Genomic DNA, 16,308 nt, shown 5'->3' with positions numbered 1-16,308 from the left:
GGGCATGCATCGATAGCTCAGCCCTTGTCTTCCCCCCTGACCACTTTCAATCTCTCTCCACGGTTCTTGGACCTAGCTAGCCGTTACGTACACCCTCTCCGGTCCAACGGTCATATACTCATATGCAGTGCACAGAGGTGTGTCCGGGTGTGAGAGTGATTAGCTAGCCGTTTGAACTACTACCATGGGTACCAATTAGCAGCAGCTTAGCTTAGCTGTTTTAACTACTGCTGCTGCTGCTACTACTACTGACGTCTGTCCCTCCCGGGGTCTTCTCTTGTCCACCTTACCTGCTCTGCTCCACAACAAAACCTAGGAGCGGTAGCAGTTGAATTCCCACCATTACTTAATCTACAGGACGGGCACACTTGATATTTTGTAGTAGCACGACATATACAATTCCAATGGAAGACACCTGTCTTGTCTTCGTCAGGTTTTACCGTGCACTCAACTACGTGCTAATGAGAGAGTGATTATGCTGGTGCTACAGTTCTTAAGGATGATGGCAAGTACAGTCAAGGCTTTGTCTGAATCGCCCAAAGAGCTGGCCCTGCTCGGATATTACTTTACGATGATGATGTACTTGAGATTCATCAGATCAGGCTAATTGTACTGCACAAAGGGCGCAAAGTGGTGCTGAACGCCACGAAAAAAGGAGAAGCGGAGAAAAGAAGGAGAAAACAGGATCAAAGCGAAGAGCGCGCGCCAACTCTTTTTGAACGCCCAACAAAGGAAAAGAGGTACTACTATAGTGGAAAAAGAAAAAGAAAACAAGTTGAGATTCGCACTCACCAGATCCTAAGCTGTCCCGTTCACTGATTAGTGTGGTAGTACGTACTAGTGGCAGGACCTATTCACCGCTCGACATATTTTCTCCTCTATATTGTTGAAAAACAAAAAGGGATGGAGAAAAAAGGGCACAACACAATGCACTATCTTGGATGCCGATTTTAACCAAGTCGTCCTTTGATCCAGAGACCCGTTTATCTGAATATATGTGCACCCTGTGTTTGGGAGTGTAGAGTGCATTTTCATTGTTCATGCATGCATGGACTTTTATTGTCATATATGTACTTTGTACCCAGTTTTGAAAGTAACGCTTGAAAAAAAATCACTGCTATAAGATGTGTTTGTCAGTGTTTCGTAACACAATGCGCATATTGCTGACCTAGCTAGTTGCTGTTCGAAGCCTGAATTTTAAGTGGTCAAAACACGATACACACGAGTAATTTTTATTAGTCGGCACCCCTTCCCTCTCATCAAGTTGATTAGAACATCGACATAGCTAGGAGTTAATCGTGTACTTTCGTCGACCCAATTAAATTAAGTGGCCCCAACCACAAGCGTTGTCAGGTTGTACTAGTATATGCAAAGCGTTCAACAAGCCTAGCTTTCAAGATGCTGCGACCACTAACCAAGTGAAGGAGATGGCCTGCATTTTCTTTGATCACTTGATGCATACGGCTGTGCACCCGTGACAGCCGGCATTTGGGGGATAATGCAGACATATATGGACCCGACAGGACACCTGACCACAAAGCACAAAGCCCCTAATTCCGAGTGCCCAAGTTGGTGTAGATCCACTACTACCACAACATACTTAACAAGCAGCATGAGTATGTCTCAAGAATTCAGTGACGCCGTAGATTCAGGAAAATAACATGTTGTTGCGCTGCCCTCTCGGCTCTTTATAAGTTGCAATTTTACATGGATCAACAAGAACAGCTCTTTCCTTTTTCTTATTTTATCACTAGCATTTGTTGTTGCGCTGCCCTCTCTGCTCTTTTTTGGATGCTGTTTAAGAATATGTGCTTCAGTTTTGTAAAACTTTGACCACTGATGTGCAAGAAAGTAATTTTTATGTGTATTAGTTATTGGAGTTGTCATGATGAATAATTCCATCTCATTGTGTCTGTAATGATTTCAAAACACATGGAATTAGAAGAAAATATAGTGGTCATTCAAAATCATTATACTAGGCACTGATATGTTCTTCTTTCCCACTTCTTGCAGATTGTGACCAGTTATTGGACTGTAGCATACCAAGTTTTCTCTTGCAGTAATGATTACTTGTTGGAATGGAGTAAATGAATATGGTTGAAATTTTTAGGGTTGTTGTACAACCTGTATGCTTTCAATGTGAATAGTCCTAGGAGAAAGTACACATGACATCTTCTTGTCTAGAACTGCAAGTGTCAACGCTGTCATCATGTACAGAAAGGAGGGAATGACATCCCCAGCAAAAATCCATGTACCTGATCCAAGATAGATTATGCAAGCACAAGCAGCAGCCATATCTTCTGTAGATAAGAAAGTTGACACAGGAAAATTAAAAAAAGCTGAGGTGACAAGGCTGCGCAAAGTCAAATCTATTCGTGTGTTCCAAATTCTGATCCGTCTTCAACTGCTCATACATATCCTTTTCATGTGTGGGGATTGGAACACAAATTCTATGGCCCTTTGGAGGTTTTCCAACCATTCGGTTGTGAAGTTTGTCTTGTTGCCGTCTAGGAAGGATTGTTTTCTCACCAGATGTGACCCCCCAAAAGCCTTTTCATTCGGATAAGTAGCTCCTTTATTTACTTTACATTTACATAAAGAGATGTTGAGTGGATGTCATATGCTGGTAGCTAAAACTTTTTATCTACCACCACAAGAGAAATTAAGAAGTGAACTTCTCAGCGGCCGAATGACGATGAGAAGCTATATACATATCTACATACTATTGAAGTACGAGTAAATCACCCACCTCTCCCAAGCAGATCAAAATTTCAGGATACTAGTTGGTGCAAGAAACTCGAAGAAATTGTTGTCTGCCAATCCTTTTTCATCAAGGTGTTTGTGAAACTTGTCCAATCTATGGCGACATGGGTGCCGCACCTGCCGGTCGCATTGATTCATCGGCACCCAAAGCCAAGAAGATTCAAAGCCTAAAGTCTAACATGAGTCCCATATAGACGCCGTGCCCGCCATGCCTGTGGTGTGGATGTGTGTCTTTTTCTCTCCCTTGATGCCATCAAGATGTTGAGGCCTTGTGGGGATTCGAATGATGGGGCTAGACAGGGAAAGCAAAAGGTTTGAAAGCACAAAAAGATGATGGTGATGAGCTAGACCAGTCTTTATTCCTGTCATTGTTAAACATCAACATGGTGTATATATGTGTGTTCTGTTTTTCCATATTGGCAACTAGCATATTTTCTTTGGACCTAAAGGATAAAGGGGTCATCAAAGTGATCGCATCCACATGGAAAAAGAGATGTGCTAGTAGATTCTTATTTTTTTACTTTGAGATATTTTGGGTGGTTTCCTAGTAATGCTTTTGGAAATCGGTCCAAACAAACATTTTTTTTAAGATGGAAGATCTGTATAGTTGGTCAACAGTTGATCTCCGATGGCGGATTAGGATCGAAATGGTTCTGTAAAATCTTACAAAGACAAGGATAAACAGTATAGGTTTCTAGTAGTATGGAAAGATGAAGAATGACAGTAGGCTTATAGCTTACTGAATGAATAGTGAGCAGAGATGCTAGCTGGTAGGCAGTATGAGTTTGCATTTTGGGCCTAGCCCCAGGCCAGATGAACACCTTAGGTGTCTAGTATGAAAGATAGTTGCAGGCCTAGCCCATGTTATCAAGTGGCCCAATTACAAAAAATCTCTACAATTCTAGTAGATGAGAAATGAAATATAACAAGGGTCCCTTGTAATCACCACACAAGCAAAAGCAGAGTTTGAGTAACTTTGGAAAACAAGTCAAGAACATTCAGTCAACTACTCGTCCTGCAACTGCAACATGGTAGAATTCTCCCACAGAAGTTGTATGAGAATCTAATTACCAGACGCATGCACGATTGCCCCAAAGATCATCACCGACCAGATCGAGAAAACATGCCGGGAAGGACCCAGGTTGACTCCAATCTGCGGTACCGGTTTCCAGTGTCCTCGAGCTGCGAACGTGTTGAAGGGTCGTTACGTTTTTGCCATAGTTGGACTGCAGCCCAAGGCTGTTCAGGCTGATAACTTGGGAAGTATATGTGGTTGCTTCTGCCTCCCCATCTCTCTGGGTTCATGCATGGCAATGCCTCGCATCGCACGTCCGCGCTGACAAAGATGGCCCAGTTATCCAACCTGTCCACCTTCACCCACCTCGCCTTCTTGGTCGCGGCGTCCAACGACTCAAGCTTGAAGGCCTTGAACTGGATGACCTCCGAGAATGTCTTTCTTGCTGCCTCAAGTTTGATCAAAAGAAGCACGTCACCGCACGCAACAAGCCATGTTTTTTTATTTGTCCAATAAAGATCTTTGGTTTTATCTTCCTCAAGTATAACTTCAAACTTCTGAATTAAGAGACTGGGTAAGAATTGTACAATGCAGAAGGACCCGAAAGACCCTAGTGCATATGTTTTGCCCTTCAGGGCCACGACTTGTTCAATCTTAAGAAAATTAACTTTAGGATAGTGTTCCAACCAAGAGTCGCTCCCGATGCGCCACTGGAACAGATAGGCTCCACTGCCAACAAGGAGATGCGAGTCATCGGATGCAACCGGGGCAGTCAAGGTGGCATAGCTGATGCTGGTGAAGTGATCTGACTTGAGGCAAGGAGGCACAACCTTAGCGCCGCTGAACGTATTAACAATGTAGAACCCATCATCGTCGCAGAAGATGAGGTGGCCGTAGGAGTAGCGAAGAAAGAACATGCCTCTGAGGTCACTCAAGGAAAGCAAACTGGGATAGGATGAGGTGCCAGCAGGAACAGCCAATCTCCACGTGCATCCTTGCAAGGTCGTCCAGCGGTTAAACTGGGGAGATAGTTTGCTGTCGGCACTCGGGTGTAGGAGGAGAGGCTGCAAAGAGCACGTGCATACCGACAAGAGATCACGCCAAGGACGACAGGTGGCACCGAAGGCGAGGAGGTCGCGGGAGGAGCCGAGGAGAGCAACGACACATTGGAGCAAATCTTCGGGGAGCTCTGCCCATCCTCGTGGCCCGGATGCGGCGAAGACAGAGGAGGCAGAGGCATAGCAGGTTCTCTTAGCCCTGATTCGCATGGTGGCGCTCTCCCTGTTTGACACAACAAATTCAGGACAAAGTTTAGTCATGCGAAGCTAGATATAATTGTATGAAAAAGAACAGGAGCTACCAAGATTCTAGGAAACATAACCTGAGCTAAACAAAGATACATATTATAGTTATACTGAGTTGTTGCCCCTGAGAAGCTCAGAATAAGATCAACAACGACGCAGGCACTGAATTTCAGTTCTACGGAGAAGTTATACACGGTAAATACAGGTAGCTGAAGTTTCATATAAATCTTTGGGCCTACTGAAGTGCACACCAGAATCACCGGTTTCTCAAACTAATAATATCTGGCAGGTGCCGAGTGCTTGATGCTGACTGACAGCACCTAGTTGTCAAACTGAATCAGCCAAAAAAAAAATGACAGGCAAGGGAAATATGATTCTCCTAGCACATTGATACAGGCATGGCAAATCAGTGACAGCACCTAGTTGTCAAATCTGTTCTTTATCTGCGATGTTGGAGATCTAATAAAGCAGGGACAGTTTCAATCTGGACTGTTTCCCTTTGACAATAAGCAGAATCAATCTTCGCCTTAATAATTATATCAACCAAATATAGTTCCATATCGAGGTACAGTATGACTAATGTTACAGATATAGGTGGATCTGATGCAACATCCACAGGTGAACGGAGAGGCGACGGGATGCAGAAAGAAGCATGCGCCCTGAAATCTGTCTACTCTTTCCACGAACGAAATTAACCAGAAAAACAAGACGGGGGGGAAAGAAAGGGAGATGGAGGAGTACAGGACGAGGTAGGGCTTGGGGATATTACGTCGGCGACGAGGACGAGGACCCAGCGGCGGCTGCCGCCGAGGAAGAAGGATGCGCGTCGGTCTCCCGCGGCTGCTCCTCCATGCGCGCCGCCGTTTCTTCCACCTCTCAGATGAGCAGCAGTACGGCGCAGATCTGGGTTTTTTCTTTTCAATATTTTTTAACTCTTCCGGTTATAATGACGGCCTGGCCCAGTTCCGACTATTTTGGACACGATGATAAATCCTATGTGGACGCTTCGCCCATTTAACGCAAAATTAACCGCTAAAAAACCGTGAAATTATAGGCTTCCACCAATCCCAGTTTTAGGAACCTTCTAGAAGGTTTTCTGTCCGGGAAAGCCCACTAAAAGGTTCCGGTTTCTTTTCTTTTCTTTTTTATCCATTTTTTCGTTGTTTTATTCATGGAATTTTTTATTTTCCTTCACTGGTTCAAAAAATTAAGAAGTGTTCGCTTTTTTTAGAAATATTTGTTTTTATTGTTTTTCAAAACAGGTTTGTGAATTATATGGTTTTGCATTTTAAAAAACCTATTCAGAATTACCAGATGTTCATGTTTTCAAAAAAAGTTTCAACAAATTCATTTTTTCTTTTTTAAAATATATTTGTAATTATACAACATTTTTATTTTTTCAAAAACCATTTTCAAAATTTCAAAATCATTTGCGTTTCCAACAAATGTTCGCAAATTTCAAAAAATATTCACACTAAGAATTTTTTTCCTAAAAACTTATGAAAACAAAAAGGAACTTAAAAAAACAACGCTATAGCAGCCGGCTCGATACAATAGTCGGGCTAGCTAAAGTAGCCGAGCCGCTACAATGCGCAATGGGCTGGCCCAATCAAGGCGCTTCCCTGTGTGGGAGGCCGATTGTTTGCCGCTTAATGCATCTTATAGGTGCTCCCGTGTTTCTGGGAGCAACTAATTAAGGGTTCCCATGTGGGGGCACTTCTGTGGGTTGTGAGAGCACGCGGTCGCCAAGTGGTGCTTCAAGTTGTCATCATGCGCCTGATAAACCTATCGCCATGTGTCGCACATAGAATGCATCCTGCACGAGAGTTTTTTTTCTTTATGTTTTTTTAGTTTTCCTGGTCTTTTCGCATTTCTTTTTTGGGGGGTTTCCATTTTCTCATTTTTTTTATGGAGTTCATGTGTGGTCTCCACGTGGGGCACATATGCACTTTGTGCGAAAGCAAGGGTTAGAAATAGGTGGATCACGAGTTAGTATTAGGTGCGAGCACAAATTAGTTTGTGATGGAAGCATATGTGTGCTTCACATAGGAGCACTGGTTGTGCCTCGCGTTAAGGGAGACAGATCCTCTAACATACATACAGGAGGCAAGTCAGGGGGCTATAGTACCCTATGTGTGTAAAACATGGAAAGAAAGTCAGAGAGCTGGCATTGTTCACTCATCACTGTAGATTCACATATTACTGTAGATAACCACTGCACATAATCATTGTGTTAAGTTGCTATTTATGGAAATCTAGCGAAGGGAAGTCGGGTACTGCCCTGACTTCTCTTCCCTAGTCAGAGGATCCAAATCCACGGTAGGAGCACTGGTTAGTTCACATTTGGAGCACAAATTAGTGGGTTGAGAGCACAAATGTTAGTACTAGTTGGGATCATAAAGTTGAGGGGCACACGTTATTACTAAGTTGGAGTACGAGTTAGTTCACGCTGTGAGCACATGGTAATGTAGTTGGAAGCACAAATTTACTAAAAAATATTAGAACCTATCAACATGTGGTTTGAAGATCTCAACGCGAACATTGTGAAATCCGTTCGTAATTTGGATGCATAGTTCGAGAAATATTTTGTTTTAAAAAAATGAACACAAAAGGACAAATTAACCCCCCACCACTTCCGTGGATGAGATGAAATCCCACAAAAACTCGCAGATTGTGACATATGGCACACATACGTTGCGCCATTGGCAGCATCACAGGAGATGGGGCAACAAATCCAAAGTATACCCCTTAAGTTGTGATTTCGGGAGTTTCTAAGATGTTCCTATGGAGACCTTGCGTAGGGCAGTGCGGGTCGCACACTTTGGGCGGATGCAATGTGGGGCACCCTTTTTTCCGTTTTCTTTTTTCATTCTTTGGGTTTTCAGTTTTAAAATACATCCTTGAGTTTTAAAATGTTCCAATTTTTGAATAATGTTTGGATTGAATGTTTTATGGATTTAAAAATTGTTCACAATATTTTTTGCGTAATCAGAAATATTCATGAATTTTAAAAAATATTAGAACTAAAAAATGTCCATGAAGTTACAAAAAATTCGTGAATTCACAAAATATTCATGAATTTCAAAAGTAGTCAAACTAAATTTGCCCATGAATTTAGCTTAGTTGTGTGCAAATTCTACAATATTATCTATCTAGGTATCACTAAAACCTGCCCCAGCCCCAGGTTTCAACACCTATTTCCATCTATTTAAGTCCATAACATGACACAAATAACTACAAAAAACACATCACTAGGTCTACACAAAAATTATTAACCTTGGTCTAGTTAATCCTAGTGAACATTATAATTTGGGGATTCGGGATTGATGAGCCGAACAAGATTAGACACACCGGAAGACTGGTATACTCTGTAAAATTTAATGACGAAATACGTTTTGATGCGAGCTGTACAAAAAAAAAACCATGTATTTCTAGCACATGCACAATTCACTATAAAAGTCCATCATTGTTTTGTGTAGCTCAGACCAAAACATATTTCGTCATGAAATTTTATAGAGATGTAGTATGCTTATGCAGGTTCATGTGTATATTTCAGTTTTTTTTGAAACTTCAAAATATGATTTCGGATTTTTCAAAAAAACAAGCTCCATGGAGCTCAACCTCAAAAAATTGGCCCTCCTCATGATACATGCATAAAACACATATCTTTTACATCCACTATAAACCATATTTCTTTTACAAAGACAAGAAGTTTTGCTTCACTCGCCAAAGCTACAAAACCGCTAAATCAGACTTTCCGCATGTGTAAAACTCATTTAATGACTCATGGCATTTTATCTCCTACCAGATTATAAAAGACTACAAAACCAGTTCCAGGAAGCAATTAAACTTGGCATACAAAAAAAAAACAAAAAATTCAGTTTCACACTCCGAAGCATAGCTCCATGACAATCCTTGACATGTAAAGGAAAATTTATGAGTCATCCAATGCTCTACCGATGCCATTTGTGTTGCCAATTAATACAATGATACAAAACTAGTCTTCAGGAAACAATAAGATGGAGTGCGGACATGCCAATCTGATTTATATCTAACAACTCGTACAAGATAACAAAATGGATTTCACAAAAACAATAAGATGGAGCGCGGGTGATCAAGCCGATCGCTCGCGAGGTCAGGGAGGCTGCTTGGTGTAGGCAGGGTGGCGGCGGAGTCCGAGATGAAGCCGGTGACGGCGAACGGCGTTGGACGACGTGCGGACGAGCGCGTGAGCACCAGCACCCGGGCTGCCAAAGCAACGCCAGCGCCCGGGCAACGTGGCCCGAGCGACCAACGTAGCAACGGCGCCCGAACTCGAGGCAGCCGACGAGCCTGACACAGCCGGCCCGACGCAGTCGGGGACGATGCCGGCGAGGCAGACCGCAAGGCCGTCGTTCAGACGCAGCAGAGGCGGGTGGTGATGAAGAGGTCCCTGTCGGAGCAGGGCGGCGATGGTCTGCGCAAGGCGACGGGCGGGCGGACGCGCGGGCGACGGCCGTGAGGGGCCGCCTGTCGCGCGAGGCCACCGGGTCGGTGAAGAAGCCGGCCGGTCGCGCCAGTGTTGGAGTAGAGGTGCACGGGGGTCAACGGCGGCGGGCGACGCAAACCGATCTTAGATCGGAAAACCAGAAAGTAAAATGTCGATCAAGATGACCGGCCGGAGAGAGAAAAACCTGGAGCAAGGGCTCCAAAAAACGACTCTCTAGGGCAGCCGATCAACACGACCGGCGGATGAACCCTAGGTACGGGTGGCGCGGCCCCCGATGGCAGTCATGGAGGCCGACAGCCCCGGGGGCGGCGCGCGGGGCGGAAGCAGCGGCGGCTAGGGTTTGGATCCGTTAGGTTGATACCATATTAGAAGGGATAGAGAGGGATAAAGAGGGATTGGCGGAATCTCTACTCCTAATGGAGCAGTTGGTAGTCTCGTTTCCAGGTTTTTTTTCGTCCCACCACTTTCGTCCGGTTTTTTTTCGTAGGTTAACCGTCGTAGATTTTTTTCGTCGCCTCCCCCACTTTATCGGTTTATTTTCACTTCACCGTCTCACACAATGAAAAAAACTGAACGGATCAGAACTTTCCATACTGACGCAAATTATTTAGTAATGTCTTTATGTAAAAGAATCAATCACAATCAATCTCTAAAGATCAAATCTAAATTAATTAATCTTCATAACGTTTGTTTCCTTCCGAATCACGTCCATAACTTTCCTTCCTTGTTTGGGCAGAAACTGTTTGGTAGCAGAGATTAGGAAGCTTCGAGTGTAGTAATAGGAAGTATTCTTTTTCTTGATGATTCGTTTCCATGCATGATGATAGTAAATTAGGCCAACATTCACCACTATTTATCAACGTCATCAATCGTATCCATTCCTACCAGTTTTAAGGGAATCTGCTCGCTATGTCTTTTTTAAGGGGATCCGCTCGTTAAGTCGTCGTCGCACGTTATTTTCACAAGCAATTCTCCTAAAAAAAGGCGTGGGTATTGGTAGTTGAACGCCCGCTAGGTTTTCCACCTGTCCCATCCTCGCGCTGTGCCGCCGCCACCCGCCAAATTTCCAGCCGTCCGAGCCCGTTAACTTCGCCAGTCATCGAGTCGACTGCCCCCGCCCCAAACCCCCATCCCCGAGCACTAGCTATCGCCGCGTTGCCGCCCCAAGCTCCACGCCACCGGGAACGAATCAAGCGCCGTCCCGACACCGCCGTCGCCGGCCCAGCACCTCCAGCCTTGCATGGACAACTTCAATGTGCAGTCTCCCTTGCTGCCTCACCTTCTGCCAGCGCATGCAGCGGCGGGGTTGGACGCGTGCGTGCTTGCTAGCTTGCTCTCCGTGCGTACGTACTTGCTCTGCGTGCGTCGCACCGGCTAATGCGCATGATGCGTGTGTGCCTGCTTTTCTGTATGTGTATGCCAGCGTGATGCGTGTGTGCGTTGCTGTGTGTGTATGATATAGATGGCCTGAGTGTGTGCATGCTGTGCTCTGCTCTCTGCTGATCTATGTGTTGGTGCTCCTGCTATATGTTCATGCCATACAAATGAAATTTCTGTTAATCTTCTGACATGTTGAGTTGGTTCTCTCTGTCTTCTGAGGGGGTGAATGCAAAGCAGTCTATTAAGCCAGGCACTATTGCTGAGCTAAATTGACAAAAAAATATTGGTAGCCATAGTTGTAGTTTAAGTAGTAGCGAGTTGTCTGATATGTATAAAGAGCCCGTTGCTAAATTGACAAAAAAGGTCGCCAGTGTCACTTGATATGTATGAGAATATTAAATGTATTATTAACATGATTAATATTGAACTCTTAAAGTTAATGTGGCCCCGTTGCAACGCACGGGTGTTCTTCTAGTATGATTAATGTATTATTAAGCCTCGATGACGACTATATATTGAGTACAATACTTGAAGGGCAAGACGCCTCTCCTAGAGATAAGGTAAGAGACAGATTACAAATCCTAGACTACCAAATACACATATGTCTCTAACACCCGACGAGGAGATGACAGTTGTATAGTCTCTTTTCTTTTTGCGAAAGGGACCCAGACTACATTAAAATTAAGCAGCGGTACAAAGCATCCCAAAAAAAAAAGGAAAACTACAATCAACACCCTAGGAACCAATAATCCAGTAACCACCAATGCGGGATGAGGACGCGCCGCCGTCGCCGTCACCACCGCTCCCTCCCGGAGCAGGTGATAACCTTGATCATGCACACTGACAGTTGTATAGTCTCAACCACGACCATGGATACCATGGATGGAACCAAGAGTTAAGATGTTAGGCATCCAGGTAGAAATATGTAAGTACATTAAAGATAACGTCTGACTATGAATCTGGAGCCGAAATTCAAGTGAAGACGAGTCTAACTTAAATTTTTATACATTCTATTTATGCAACCCCAAAAAGTTGGCATGAGGAATCATCTTGACACAATCACCATGAGAAAAATGACATGGATGCATTGCATATAACACTAGCTCATTTGATCTAAAAATATAACACTAGCTCAAATATAAGGCAGTAAAACCAACCAAGGTAACATGCACAAGTTAAAAGCAAGTGTTTTTTTATAATAAAAGAATTTGCGGTGGATGGGGCTCTTTCCCCCCTCTCCTTCTTTAATACTAGATCATTGATGGCGCGCATTGCCGCGCCCGTCCATTTTGAATGTTATATGGTAGTGTTATTTTTTTCCTAAAAACATGGAGTTCAAGTTTATTTTCAACGTGAGAGTGCAATATGAATGTTCCATCAGATTCATTGGGCTCGTTATGGGGACTTATATTTTGTATTGTTCCATTGACCCCAGCTCAAATCTTATCTCTTCTCTGATTTCTTATCTTTATATTTTAGATGTTCTATGATTTACCCCTAAAAAAGATGTTCGATGGGTTGGTAGTGATTTCAACAAATATATGGATCGGAGGTTAGAAAGGCATTGTTGCACATGTCTATTTCATTTTAAAGAACATAACGGTTATTTAGTTCAAACAATGTCATTATTTGGGAACATACGTCTGGTATTATTTGGAATAAAATACAAGCAGAGCAAACCGGAAATACATAGCGTAGATTTCTCATCCAACCGTTGATGTATCAAAATGGCCGGTGTGCTAGCTGGTATCATGCGGAATATGTTGAATCTTCAAAACCACTATATCTGAAGGAAAACATTTACAGAATTTACTACTCTCCCTCCATTTGAAAATAAGTGTCTCAAATTAAGTACAACTTAGTTAGTACAAAGTTGAGACACTTATTTGGGGCGGAGGGAGTATCATTGTTTAATTCAATCTAGAATAGAACAAAATCAGAAAATACAAATCAAACTGACAGCAAATTAGCATAGCCACTTACCCAAGATGGTGTGTTGCAGCACGTGTCTGTTTTGCAATATAATGGTAGCAAGTGTCCATAAGTATATCAAGTACTTGATGACTGAATTGAAAAGAAGTGTTATGTTTACCAGTGCCACTATTTTCCATCTCAAAACTGAATCAATTCATCATTCAACATGAAAGAAAAAATGACGCATCACTTAGTAGAGTAGCATAAGTTCTCAACATGCCCATAGTAATAGCATGAACAAGCAAAAATAGAGCTTACCGGAGTTAAGTAAAAGAAAGCGGTAATCTGATCAAGTCGGATACAGATACCTCAAATCTGGATGGTCGAAAGGAAAGTTTTTAATAAAACATGTCAACCTTATTCATAGAAACTGGAGATGAACAATTCCAACGTTTCCCGGTGGACTGTAAAGGTCAATATCATTTCTCCTTTAACATGTCTTGCTTTCACCAGATTTGTTTGTCAGTTAGATTGAATGTATGCTAACTCAGACTTTAAGTGTTACTCTATGGTTGAAGAGTTCCATATGATCTGCAATAAGAAGGAAAAGTTTTGTAAGCTAAAAATCATCATCAAATGTGCAATCTAATCAATTGGATCGAAGGTGTGCTAACTCAAATTTGAGGTGCTCTTCTCTGGTTAATTACATATAATCTACAATAAGGACATTTTCTTAAGCAAAAAATCATGTTCCAACGCACTATCAAATTGTAGTAGGTTGTTAAATAATCATCACTCAAGTAGAACACGCAAGACAACTTGCTTTACAGTGAAGCAACATAATGTCTTAAAATTGTAAAGCAGTCAACCAAGGTAATCAATACAGAAATAGGTTCCCAGATAAAAAAAATTATAGTCACTCCATATTAAGCAAAGACTAAGGTGTATGTTGGCGAAGAAAATCCAAAAGAGAACATCACCTTCCATACCTACGTAATATCAAATAAGATTTGAAAAACAAGAATTGAGTATGGCTATGAGCCTATGAATACATCCTCACTAAATCTATGAAGCAGGAAAATATAATGTAGGCCCACTCTTTTGCAATTGCTTAAACTGAGCCTGGTATATGTGCCCATCAAAAACTGTGATGGTACCTTTCCTTGAGCTAATGGTGGAGTAAAATTGGGCACTTGCCTCAAGGCATAGCACCATTTAAAATAAATGACCACCATCATAATCATGTATTTTTTTCTTTTTCTCATAGGAACTTACCCAATCTTTTGTAGATGAGAGATTCCTAAATCAAATGGGCATGAAAAAGATGTGGCATGGCCACTCATGTAAATTTTAAGCTCTCGAGATTTTTTGCTTAACAGTTCGTTGCTCAGCCTACTCTTGTTCTGCCTTCAACAATATCCATGGGAACAACGCATCGCAAACATTATATATGCAATATGAAACATAAAGATTATATTTGGTCATGTGATACCTGCAATATGATGTGAATCTTTGATTGCCTAATTCCACACAGATCCTCATTGTTCAAGCTAATGGCAATATCTCCTCCACAAAGCAGCATCCATGATATTTCCAATGTAAATGAACGCAGCCATAAAGAAAGGCACCAAAACTGATCAAAAAAATGTCGGTCGACATATAGAAGATAAAAACAACATACAGTGTTTCAATAGCAGAATCATAACCCCAGAGGATGTACCAATAAAGGAGGACCTCTATCATCGTGACCTCTATGTTAAAGAAAATAATATGTGAACATGTTTTTGCAAAGCTTTGGATTATTACCATGCTTTATTCATTCACGACAATTTACTACTCCTATGGTACGTCAGAAGGTCAATTACCTGTTTTGTACAAACCTATGGAAAGATGCTAGTTTCCAAAACTGATGAGGTCTGCACAATTTACGTAGACGGGGAAATTGCAAGAACAAAATTATGGAAATAGCACAAGAAAGATGGAAAATGAAAAGGCGGGATACTTGCCTTTGGTACGTCAGAAGGTCAATTTCTCAGTAGCAGCATTCGCATATCCCTTGTGAGCATTAATGCAATCTTAAGTTAGCTCGCATATTATAAGCATTTCCAAACTTAAAATTAATGGTCGAACATCAACAAACATGTGTGGGTTCATAGTTTATTTGACAAAAAATATAAGGAGCCCAGAGAAACAATTTTTCACCCGAATATGCATAATTAATTAGCAGTGCAAACATCTTAGATCTTCTTGTATTACACCTTGAGTAGATGGATGCTTTTGCTGCACTTCCGTAGTAGAGTGTGATAAAAATATAGTATCGCTGCCAGTGTAGCATCACAAAGACAAACTTAAATTTTGCAAAGCACCATCTTCATACAAATATTTTGTGATGCACTTGATTTAACTAACGTGACTACCTGGTGGCCGAGCTAACAATATCATCATTGCCGATGCCTGTTTGTGCCAAGGACGCCGAACTGGAACGAGCAGATGAGCAAGAGTTGGAAAATTGGGAGACCAGACCTTACAATCATCGAAGCCATGAAAGATTTGTGGCACATAATCGGGCACCTGTACCGAGGCAGCAAAGGATCGGAACAGAGAGAAAACTATCCAATAATCCCCACCGGCGAGGGGCGCACATCATCTGCCATGATGAGTGATTGCTTCCTATCGATCCCCTCCCGCAGCGACGGATCTCCTGCTCCGCCTAGGGCTCGCGAGAGGAGAGGTGCACGATGAGCGGAGATCAGCCGCTCTTCAGCGCCTCAACCTGGTCTGCGATGCCTCCTGCGACTTCAGGTATATGATGCAGGCGATGTACTTGCCGAGCTTGGGCTCGCCGGACATGGCTGCAGTGGAGGAGCATACGCGCATTGCAAGGGCGGCGCCGCCGCAAAAGTGTGGCTAGGGTCTCTCCCCAAAGATCGCGAGAACAAGATGAGGTGGAGGGGATGCGGAGGGGCGATGGAGAGGCGATGCGGCGGTTTCGTTTTCCTTCCAGGTCGGGAGGGGAGCGAGCTATTTCTTTTTTTGCTGCGGCGAGTGGTTTACGCTTTTTTTTCAAGGGCACGAGGCTAAATGGGCTGGATAGATGGCCCGGTTAACCAGAAACCTCCGATTTTTCTACCGGAGTAGCGGTTCAACGGACAGCCGGCCCAAGTCGCGGTAGTCTCGCCTAAAACGAAGATCCAACGGCAGATAAAGACCCGAAATCAAGATCCAACGGACCAGGAGGTTGGAAGCGTGAGAGGGCAGGGAAGAGGCTCGGTTATATTGTCCTTAATATGATACACACACTCGTATGTATCCTAAAAAAAATAAAAAAAGGAATGTGGTATTCACTGTAAGCATTTGACAATGATTAGATTCCAGTCCTTGAGCACACGCCATGCTTGTCATCGCAACAAAGTATTCTTTTTTGACGACGGCAAATGTCTTGG

The 16,308-nt window shown here is 42.9% G+C and overlaps 1 protein-coding gene across 1 annotated transcript; it reads right to left on the bottom strand.

Annotated features, from left to right (window-relative positions):
• Nucleotides 1–3,529: 3,529 nt before the first annotated feature.
• On the bottom strand, nucleotides 3,530–5,984 carry LOC125522745 (putative F-box protein At3g25750). The gene is made up of 2 exons (XM_048687777.1): nucleotides 5,852–5,984; nucleotides 3,530–5,059 (listed from the first exon to the last, which is right to left on the bottom strand). Exons 1-2 carry the CDS (start codon nucleotides 5,932–5,934, stop codon nucleotides 3,865–3,867), a joined length of 1,278 nt encoding a protein of 425 aa, XP_048543734.1. The 5' UTR covers nucleotides 5,935–5,984; the 3' UTR covers nucleotides 3,530–3,864.
• Between the last annotated feature and the right edge of the window lie 10,324 nt (nucleotides 5,985–16,308).

The sequence above is a fragment of the Triticum urartu genome, chromosome 7, assembly GCF_003073215.2.
Source record: "Triticum urartu cultivar G1812 chromosome 7, Tu2.1, whole genome shotgun sequence".
Classification (NCBI taxonomy): Eukaryota; Viridiplantae; Streptophyta; class Magnoliopsida; order Poales; family Poaceae; genus Triticum; species Triticum urartu.
The sequence above is the reverse complement of the archived record's forward strand: the minus strand, read 5'-3'. Positions and strand labels throughout refer to the sequence as shown.